This window comes from Poecilia latipinna, unplaced genomic scaffold (assembly GCF_001443285.1).
Source record: "Poecilia latipinna isolate Pla-1442-1.1 unplaced genomic scaffold, P_latipinna-1.0 Scaffold1535, whole genome shotgun sequence".
Classification (NCBI taxonomy): Eukaryota; Metazoa; Chordata; class Actinopteri; order Cyprinodontiformes; family Poeciliidae; genus Poecilia; species Poecilia latipinna.
In genome coordinates, this window is record NW_015114151.1 from 58,425 (window position 1) to 69,966 (window position 11,542).

An 11,542-nucleotide genomic window follows, 5' to 3' on the forward strand; every position below is an offset into this window, starting at 1 on the left:
CTTGAAACCCCCCCCTTTTTAAAAAGGGAAAATGAAATTAATTTTTTTTTTTTTTTTTTTTTTTTTTTTTTTTTTAAAAAAAAAAAAAAAAAAAAAAAAAAAAAAAAAGCTGTGATAAAGAGCGAGTATGGTGTCTTGTAACTCCAGGGACTCAAGTGTCAAAAAATAACGGTGTGAAAAAGAAGTCATAAGCCATAATTCTGGGGATTTTTATATAATTATTTTGCCGTTCATAAACATTAAGTATTGTTGGACATCTTAAACTATTTTGAGTCCACTGATGGGTAGAGGAAACTTAAATACCAGTGGAAGACATTTAAAATGTCACCCAGTCTGTTAGGGTTCAGGCAGGTTTGACCCATGGTGAAACTCTTCTATAGCCAGAGGAACTATCACGGCCCCGATGCTAAATCTCTACACACCTCTGTTGGTGTGGTCAATTTTAAAGGTAACAAGTTGATGCTAAATATAGATGGAATAAGACTGGAGGCACTGAAGTGTCTCTTTCATCATAGGGTTGTATCATAACGCGTACCACTTGCTTTTCACAAATTCAGTTACGCTACTATTTCACTGTTAGTGCCATATCACAAAAAAGGGACATTACAAGACAAAAGGATTATGCTTTAAACTTAAAACGCAGACTCCAGTTTAGTTGACCTTAATCAATCCATCCATTGCACCCACTTTATCCAAGCAGGCAGCTGGGGAATTTGTTCAGTAGTCACTCTGAGACAAAGAGTCGACACTGGACACGTCGCCAGACAGGAACACACATAGACGATGCATGCTAATGTATTAGCATGCATGTTTTTGGCTTGTGAGAGAAGAACACAGAGTCCCTGGCGAGAAAACAAGCATGCATGGGGAAAAAATGCAAAGTCCATGCAAAATGACGGAAGTAGAACCGAGGACCTTCTTCCTGCTGGAAACAGCAGGAAGAAGGACAAATGGATTTGTCCAAATGGATTTGTTGCCAAATGTGTCAACAAACAAATCCATTTGTTCTAACAAAACACGCATAAAGGGACAGATATGTTCCAGATCTTACCGCAAAGTCCAGTTTGATCTGATCTTTACAGTGCTACGAAAAAAGTACCTTCTCCCTGACAAAACCTGTTCTGTTTAAGTCCAATTTAACATTTTGGATCAGCAAGCTAATTGAGAAAACCAGAGTAAATACAACATGTGGTTTTTATTACCTCTCTGTTTGAGTAAGTCACTCTGTCATCTTGTTTTATGTGTTCTGGTGTGTGTGCTGTGCGTGTGTGTGCTGTGCGTGTGTGTGTGTACGTCAGATCATTGTTCCTCTGCAAAGCTTGAGTCTAAGATCACAAACTTAGCCTGACAGAGAGCAGAAATCATGTCTTATCAACACAGTGAGGTCATGTCCCACAGACGTATGCAACCTGAAACCATCGTGCTGCCACCTTCATGTCTGACCACTGATATGACTTTGGACATCTGAAACGCTGAATTAGTTTGACACTAAATGTAAATCTCTGCTCCTGATTGCATCCATCCATCCATCAATGGAGGCCAAGCAGAAGAGTCACCGAACATTCTTGTCTGCTAACATATGTTTTTTTTTTGTTTGTTTTTTTGTTTTTTTGCTGGCATCGTTTTGAAAAACCGAAAATCCACATAATCAGAAAGACGGGAGGTTAATTAATAGTTGCCCTTTACCTTGATCACTGAATGTCACGAAAGAACAGTCCATTTTTATTTTCATATAACTTTCAGCATAAATGATTAACATGAGACTTCAGTGCACACATGCAGTAATGCTGTGACAGAACTGGCTGTACGAGTCAAAAGGTTTTAAGTTTCATTCGCCTAACAGCTGTTTACACAGACGCAATACAATGAAGGAAGGACATCTGTCCGTTGCTAACCTTCCCTCTTCTTTGTTCCAGCTAATGTACACAAAACTGCGAAGCTCTGGAAAGGGTGTGCATAGATCCTCGTTCTTAATGTGTCCTCAGCATCTCCTCTCTAACCGGTAGTTTATTTATAACATAGAAACAGGTTTTCCAAAGAGTATTTCATTTTTACTTATTTTTTTAAAATCTGTAACATTTTCAGTTTGTAATGAAAGCTACGTGCATTAGGATCTCTTGTGTTTCATTATGTTCCTCCATGATCTTTTTGTATTCTCAGCTTGCTTTATAAATTAGTAAATGCAGTATTTGGTTTCCCTGTCGTTAATTATTGAAGCGACAGTGATACAAGACTCGCCTCCCAGTGCGCCCAGTGCGCCCAGGCCCATGTTTTAGCTCGTTTCCTGGCAACCCGGCTACTTATAGTCAGGCATCAGTAACATCCTAATAATTCTGCTGCGCATGCGATGAGGAGGGGGAAAGCAATTTACACACAAATCAGTCAGACTATTTTACATCGTGTTACGAAGCTGCCCTCTTGTCTCTGTAAGGTCTTTGAGTAACGTGCAATAAATCACGACAGCGGCCTCTTGTTGCGGTCGCTGCTGGAGCTTATTTGACAAATTTCAAGTGGGGGGGGGGGAAAGGAGTTGTTGCGCAACACTCTCCGAAAGGGTGTGAAGAGTAAAACAAGTGACCTTGACTGGATCTGAACTTCCACTGAACTGAAATGTGATATCTGTCATCGTTGTGGCAAGTATTTACAAGCTGTCAGGCTGATTTTAAACACTCTCGGAGAGCCTCAGTGGGCATTTGGGATTTTACTTTCTATTGACAGGAGGGAGCCAGGTCACTTGGAGAGTAAATGAATGATTGAAAGGATTGGCTCGGTCACAACAGCCGAGGCTCCCGTGTCGATCCCGGCTATTGATCCACTTGCTAGATGGCATCAATGAAACGCTAGAGTTGTTTAATTTAAGGAAGTCAAACGAAGACCTAATAAGAACGATTTTTATTTTATCTTTTGAGCTCTCGTCGATGCTCTGCTTCTGGTAACCAGAGTGGTGGCAAAATGGTCTATATCCTGTCTCTTGCATTTCGTCATATTGGAACCTAAAAACAAAATGTGTGGCGTATCGTGCGACTCCAACATCTCCAAATATAATGCAAGTTAACCAAGTTCTTTCAAAGGTCGCCTCATTTCAAAAACAAACTTCAAACGGCACTGTTGAGTTTGAAGATCACGCCAGAAAGATCAGCTTTTAAAACGACATGCAAAGCTTCAACATTCCAGTTCATCCTCTGAAAATACACACAAAGAAAGAGTAGATGCAACTAAAAAGAGTTGATTAGAAGAAGTCAGTAGCAAGATGCAGGGAATTACTGCAAGGAAATCTGTCAGGTGCTTCAGAAAGCTGGGGGGGAAACTTTTTTCTTTATTATTGTCTTTTTGCTTTTTGTATTGACATTTTTTGTGATGAAGCAGTTTGTGGCTCTGGACATATTAATGGATTTCACCACATTCCATAATATGACTCTTAATGTGCAGCCAGACCTGCAATTTTTTACTTGTTGAAATTGCCCAGTCAAACATCCGCTGCAAGTCTTGAAGAAAAAGATTCTTCCAGATGCTCTCAATCTCATCTTAGCTTTTTAGATATTCTGCAAAAAATGAGTAAAAAAAAATTATTTCCACTGAAAAACATGTCTATAACTTGCTAAGGGAGACTGAATAGAAATGCATGCCACACTTTTCAGTTTTACAGTTTCTAAAAATTTTCACATTTTACTTCACTAGTTTATCTTATCTTATTGAATGAAGTCCTAATATACATTGATGTTCAAGGGGCATAGACACATTTACAGAGAACTGAATCTTTTGTCACTCTGTCTTTGTGAAGTGGTTTTATAGGATAAATCTTCAAATATAAAAAAAACACACACTAAAATGTTTTATTTAGAATGTAATTTTTGTGTGTGTTGGTTTGACAATGTAAAACTTCGGAAAAATTGAATTAATCCTTTCATGCACAGTGAACAGCTATCTAAAGGACATTTTCTTGAGCTTCTTGTGGATTTTTATGTTATAAATGCACACAGACCACTGAAGTGGACACTAATGCATCATAAAATACACATCAATTACTGACCATCAGCTGCAAATGCAAGAAATTATTTTTGATTAAATCCAATATGGCCAACAGCCATAAAAGCGTGCCGACCGTCCCGGTCCCTCCTTCTACTGTAGACGACTCTTGCAGGTAAAAAACATATTGTGACATCAGATAACCCCTAAAGAACAATACTGCTGATGTATTTTTCAAATAACAACTTTGTATTTGGAGAAAGTTACAATTGATCACCTAAAAAAAAAAAGATTTTTTTACAAATATTTTTTCCTACCGTTTTTTTATGCCTTAAGAAAATAAGAAACAAAATTGGAAAAAAAAAAAATCCTGACACTAAGGATCATAATTCACGGATGAAAGGGTTAATTTTAACAAAAGTATATCAATGTTTGCCAGGTTCACATAAACGCTAGACTCTGTGCTCCCTCACAAGCCACCAAAGAAGAAAGTCGGGGTCCGCGGTTCAGGTGCTTATGAATAAAGTACAACTGTGAAATCAATAGATAGAATGAGACAAAAGACTTGGGAGAATAAAGCTCGAACTTTAAGGTGAAAGACTCTCCACCGTTTCGACAAGGACATTGGCTTTGGTTCCACTGGGTTCCAGTGACAGTAGCGGCTGGCATAAAGCATTATTAATGACCAAGGAAACTGGCCTTCAGGCTAGGCGTTAATTATATCACTGGAGAGCTGGAGGAAGAGAGCGGGAGGGGCGAGGCCACTCCCAGTTTGGTGCGTGTGTGTGTGTGCGTGTGTGTACCTTTTACATTGTTAAGCCATTACTGTCCTAATTTCTAAAGTGAGGCCCAGCTGATAGATTGCCAGAATCCGTCCCCAATATCAGTCTAGACCCTATCTGATTTCTGTAATTGTGTTTTTCTCATCTTACTCATGTCAGATATTCTCCTTTTTGTGCACGTCGAAGAGGGGAAAAAAAAAAATCTAGCGTGTTAACTTTAAACAAATAAGCTCCACAGTTTGGGTTAGAAAACAACACGCCGATGATTCTGTCTAGTGGGTGGAACTACCCGTCTCTCCTTCTTATCAAAATAATCCATTCATTTAATTTCACTTCACTTAATTTATCTAATGAATGTATGCGTTGATTCAACAATTCACATTTTTCCCCCACTAATCCAAATGTGACGGAATTAACTGGAGAGATCATTTGGTTAGCTACAGGCTACTGTTTTTATCATTAAGCCCGTCTTGATCACCACCGTCCTTTTCTGTTCGCTGGCACAGATTCGTAGTCTGGAGCTCGGCGTGCCATGAGCAGAGGGTGTGTTTTTGAAGCCTGGCGCCTGCATGTGACAGCTCCATCGGCTGTGAGCGGTCCTCCACTCCTTGCCGTCTCATAGCATCTGTGGTGCTGCGCTTTAAAAGGCCAGGGGCCGATCACTGTGCATCCCTTTCGACGCAGCTCAAAGTCGGGCCTTCTTACAGTCAAACTGTGGCTTTACGTCCGGAGCTAAAAAAAATAATAAAAAAAAGTGCATCGCTGTCCTAATGTGGTTAAACTGAACACCAGACAGCTTTGTTTTCTGGTCTGCTATCCCCTGCATTCATTGTTTGGTGGGACCGGACAGTGATGACATAAAAAAGAGACATTGAAAAACATTTTTTTTTTTTTTAAGTTAGAAAATGTTATGCGTCGCTGATTTTCAGATTATGATGTGCACATATGGAATACTCCTTACTGCTTTAGCTCTTTTTTTTTTATTTGCAGAGATTCCTCACATCCTACAACAGCATAGAAGGATGTTGAGAAATGTGATGAAGAAGGATGTTGAGAAATGTGATGAAGTCATAAAAGCCAAAGTGAAACAAGTGAACCAAATCAGATTCAAACGGTGCTCTTACAAAACAATCAAGGCAACTCACACAGAGTTATCGTGGGCAGTTTAGATGTTCCTTTTTGGTTTTAAGTTGCCCCATACTCTCTCAATTTTCAATCTTTGAAATGTTAAACGGTTGAGATATTTCATAACCTTAACTCTGCTTCACCTTCTCCACGGTTTTCTCTTTGACTTGTCACTTGCTCTTGGTTTTCATAGCACTGTCCGTTCAACAATGTTCTCACACAGACATACGGGTTCTTTACAGAACAGTTTTATTTATACTGGAAATGAACTACAGACTGATGAGCACTAGTTAGTAATGTGCTCTTCTTACTGGGGCTAAATACAGACATGTCTCACTTTTTAATATCAAAAAGGAACCTATCGCTTTCTTTCACTTCGTTCAATTGCTTGCTGTGCTACTTTGTGTTGATGAGCCAAAAGAGATGCTGAAAATCGTGGTTGTAGGGTGACGAAATAAAATACTAAAGTGATATTAACTCTTTTTAAAAAGTGCCTAAAGTGACACCAAGTCAAATTGAGAAACACCTTTGCTTCTTTGGTCTTAGCTCTCCATAAACTTAGTTTCCCTTAATTTTAATAAAACGCAAAGTTGCAATTATCAGTACCGCATGAAAATGCAACAATCTTTTTATATCTGCTTGTACGGATAATCTGATGCTTCTCAGCTGATGATGTGCTTTATAGCTATTCTCTTTCAGCTTCTCAAACGTGATCCACTTCAATTGAAGAAAAAAAATAAATAAAGATGTTTCACTTTTATTAGCTAAAAGGATCCAGGTCACCAACGCAATACTGCTTTAAATAACTAACATTCTTCCTTTCCTTTCCAATAATCCAGTGTTCAGGGAGCCCTACACAGTCCGAGTGGCAGACCAGCACTCCATGCGGGGCAACATTGCTGTATTCAAGTGCCTCATCCCTTCAGCTGTTCAAGAGTACGTCAGCGTGGTGTCCTGGGAGAAAGACACCATTTCCATCATCCCCGGTAGGACATCAAGGCTACAGTTGTCATCAGTGATTCACCAAAAGCCGTTTCGCTGCTGTTAGAAATTAGTTTGACAGGTTTTGTCAGCCAATCGCTAAAATACTGATGTCATGATTCTCTTGTTGTGTTTATTTATTTATTTTTATTTGAATCAGGGAGAAATTAGATGAAGAAATTTGACAGAATGTTGGTTATCACCTCATTACAGGGATGAATATGTTTTAGTTTTGCAATGTTTGTTTGGGTTTAACATTTTTGCACCATACCATTCCCGTAGTGAAAGGAAATCGTGGAGAAACTGGAGATTTTTCTACCGGTGGGCATCAGTGCTATTGCTTCACACTGCCGCTCGTTCAACACAAGAATGTCACCTCACTTTTCCTCTGCATTCAAGAAAGGCAAATTCATCTGTTTGGAAATATTTCTGATCACGTAAAAACACAGACAGACATGTTGTGGAAACACACTCTTAATAAAAAAGCATAAAGGAAACTCTACTTGCGCCCATGTGGGTGTGGGAATGTTGACTGAGACGGCTTGAGATGGTACGCAGTCGGATGAGTGATACATTTGTGTCACTGCTCGTGAAAAAATTGAGCAGCCATATCTCTGCTGTGTCTCGGAGCAGCTCTCTTTACTCCACATGATCCTTTCTTTAAATCATTCAACGGAGAAGCAATATCACTTTGAAACCGAGCCTGCTACTAGCTATTCTTTCAGTGTGCATTGACATTTGTGTGTGTGTGTGTGTGTGTGTGTGTGTGTGTGTGTGCATGTGACTGTGTTCAGGTGTGCGTGGCACAGTGTTAACATCTGCTCCATAGAGCTACGCCAAATTGTTGGCTGTCAGACGAGACTGTTTAGGTCAGATGATACGTTTTGCTCCTTGTGCCCCTTATCGCCCTCTCTGATACGGAGCGCTTATTTCGCCTCCGTACAGTCCATGCGCCTTTGTGCATAAAGGTGTGTTTGTGCTCCTCTTTGTACGATGCTATCCTTCACACAGCAGCACTCATTGATCCAACTCAACACTGGTGTGTGTGCGTGTGTAGGTGTGTGTGTGTGTGCGTCTGCGTGTGTGTGTGTGTGGCCCGAGGGGGGTTTCCTGTCTGGATCGATAAAGCTTGTTGTTGGATTCCCCTCTCTCTTGTCACGGATCTCTCAGTGTGAGAGTGGTGAGACCAGGCAAGTCTGTTTGACTCATAGCTCAGGGTGTGTGTGCGTACCTGTGCGTGTGTGTGTGTGTGTGGGTGGGTGGGTGTGTGTGTGCGCATGTCTGCGTGTGTGTTTTGTTAGTAAAAGTCAGTGTCTCACGTTTGTGTGCTAAGCGCTCAGTGGGAGTATGGTATTGATCATTTGGTAAAACATGCACACATAAACAAGTGAAAGCATGTTGGGATAGTCTCTCTCTCTCTCCCTCTCTCTTTCTTCCTCTAGCTCACTCACACACATACACACACACACACACACACACTAAAGTGTAAATAAGCAGTTTCGTGAAAAAACCTTAACGCTAAAAGAATGAAATAAGGATGCATATAGTCAAAATGAGCTGCCTCCATAGGGTGACCGTACTTAACCTTAGAGATGGGGGTAAGTCATCTGGGGTTGGCTACCTTTGACAGTTTTCTGGGCACCATCACCATCAACACCACCATTCTTGGACTCCAGTGATATGGTCAGCAGAAATCCAGATGGTATCCAAGACTTTAGGTCTGCTAGCTTTTTTATTCCATTGTGTATTTTAATTGGCAGTTTTTCATCATGAGCTCAGGAATGTACATGCCAAGGTTTTATGCAATGGTAAATCATTACCTATAGTGCCCACACCATACAGTCTATAAAAAGCACCCCGATCGATGTTTTACCCTTTTTGTTGCTTTTGCAAATCAGTCAACAAGATGTGGCTTCGTTAACAAAGGGAAAAAAAAACTTACAAAAAACCTTTTAATGTTAAAATAGCAACTGGTTGGTACAAAATGACAAAATTAATACAGATATTTAACATAAAGTAAGCGATTCAAGGGAGTAGTGAGAATACGCACCTTTTGCTAAAATCACATGTGAAACACTGCAATTTTTCTCCACTCTTGCTTTGCAATACTTTTCAAGCTCTGTCAGGTAGCATGGAGTTTTTACTTTGACATTAAAAAAGTGTTTTTGTCTCTTTTTTTTTGTAGTTTTTGTCAAAAAGGCCAAATTTGATTCGTCCTAAGTGATTTGTAAAAGAAATATAAGGGTAAAACATCCAAGGGGATGACTACTTTTTAAAGGTGCTGGTAAAGGTCTTTCTCCAGGGAGTTTTGCTGACAAAGCCACAACGGAAAACTTAAACGTGGGTTTTGCTAGCTCTTCCGATTTTGATCTTTCAACCACATTTATCTTGATACCTGATCTGTTAACAACAGATGGAAAATCACTTACTCGCCCCAAATAGTACAACAGGTTGCACTTATCACTAAGTGTTTGTTATCTAAACAAACAAAAAACGCAGCTCTCTGCAGCTCACACAGTCAGCTACCAAAACATATTGCATTGCTGTATCTTAACAGAGGTTGGATCAGAGGTTACAGCAACATTAAGGTGGATGCACGATTTTAACTAAGATTTGCTTATTTAAATATAGGAGTAACGCAAGATTCAGATTCAGAGCTTTTACTGCACTTAAAATAGGACATGAGCAGTGAAACGCAAGTAACGGTATAATAAAGTAAATTTTAAATCTACCTACTCAAGCTTTGTACCTAAATTTACACTTTGCTCTTCTCTGCATCACCTGCAGTCTGCTGAATTAATTCTTGATGATTTTTGTTACAGTTAAAAAAAAAATAAATAAAGGAAATAAAGTGTAATATATTCATATCAGGTCTCAAAGATCCACTCTGGTTTCAGTTATCTTTCAAGTCCTCTTTTTTTCCCCAAGGCCCACGAGGCAAACTGTTGAAATCACACCCTGAAAAAGTAAATATTAAAGCATCCCACTTTTTTTATGAGTTTAGTCTATAGCTAACTTATGCCCAAACATGTGGAAACGTTAACAAGACATCTTGTAGTTCATCACTTTACTTATGAAGCTTGTATATGTCTCTTTGATGATCAGTGAAAGTTTATCATAATTTGACTTAAATCAACAAAAATTGTAAAGTAGCAGTATTATTTACAAGTATTGGCAAAACAACTTTTGGAGCAAAGGGGGAAAAAAGATGATAAATTCCTTTTTTGTTGTTGTTTTTTTTTTTTTTAAATCTTCGGATATTTCTAGAAATGATGATTTCCAAAGACATTGTGGAGCTTTATTTTTCTTTTTTCTCCCTAATTTTCTCGGTCACTCCTCCGCCTCCTCTCTCCTCACAGCTGATGAATAGGTCCTATTTGTAAAGACAGTGGTGCTCTTCTTTTCGGCCATCTTCGGCTCAAAGGCTCTTCTCATCTCTTTCCCTCCCTGGTACAGACTGGTGGCCTGTGTCGATGGCCCCACACAGAAACACTTACACAAACACTGACCCACACCGAGTTCCAATTAGAGGCGTTCGTGCATGCCTCCATCCATCCGTCCATTCATCCGCCTTCATCCATCAGCTCCTGGTTGCATGCTCAACTTTCAGCCTTCACTCGAGCACCCGAGATGCTCTGGTGCTTTGCCATTTATTAGAGACAGTGCATGCTAGGTGTCGGCTTGACAAGATGACATATGTCACACAGACGGCTGTGTTGGTCAATAAAACCGAGTATGAATGGGTTTTGATGAAGAGAGAGGAGGGTGTTTGCTGACAGCTGGCCTCACTGCGATTCGACCCTTCTTGAGTGTCGTGTCAGTATTTGACAGCCAAATCTGTTTGCTTTTGTGGCCTGCGCATAGAGCAACGATGGGCGGGACGGACAAATTTACAGACAAGACAGGCTGATAGTCAAACAGAGGAGGGCCGAGTGTATGTAGACTATAGCTGTCGTGGTTTTTTTTTTTTTTTTTTTTTTTTTTACTCAGCTGTCATAACCGCCGCTCGCGCGCAGCTTCTCCGTATAGCCGCGTCTCTCCGTTTAATTGATGGTTTGCTGGTGTTGCCGTCACTTATAATAAAATTAGCATTTGTTTTCTTGTCAGAAGGAGTACAACCTGACAGATGTGTAATAAGGAACTTCATCTGTGTGCGTGTGTGCGCGCGCGTGCGTGTGAGACTGTGTGAATCTCCTTCAGTTGGAGCTTAAAACAGTGTGAGTTTTATCCCGTCGCCATGGAAACCGGTGCAATCCGGCAGGCGGGATGAGGAAGGTGTGAGGATGCATCGCTGCTTGATTTTTATTAGTGCATCGCCATGGCTCGGCTCCACCACAGTCATGCTCACACACACACACACACATACATACATGCATACACCCAGGCGAACGGAGGACAGTAATACGTATTTCTAGTCCTTCCTGGGATGTAAGACGGTGAAACTGTCCTCACTGAGTCTGCTGATTGAGTCCGTCACGTCAACACTGCAGTACGTGCAAATTTGCAAATATGCCACTGAGGTTTTCGATATTGATTACCGTACGTTTCAAAGCACCGTCTGTGGTCACCTCCCTCACAAAGCTTCCAACATTTTATGGCTAGAACACGCAATTACACACACTACGATTAGAGGAGCACTGATTAGATTTTTTTTTTTTTTTTTTTTTTTTACTTTCCTAAATAAATTT

General features: G+C 40.2%; 1 protein-coding gene across 2 annotated transcripts in view; it reads left to right on the top strand.

Moving 5' to 3' along the window:
- Positions 1 to 11,542, top strand: part of LOC106963444 (Down syndrome cell adhesion molecule-like protein 1 homolog) — a 119,702-nt gene that overhangs the window by 18,510 nt on the left and 89,650 nt on the right. For both annotated transcript variants that reach the window (XM_015058352.1, XM_015058351.1), the window contains exon 3: positions 6,713 to 6,859. In XM_015058352.1, the coding sequence (XP_014913838.1) occupies positions 6,713 to 6,859 (147 nt within the window). The remainder of the gene's footprint in view (positions 1 to 6,712; positions 6,860 to 11,542) is intronic.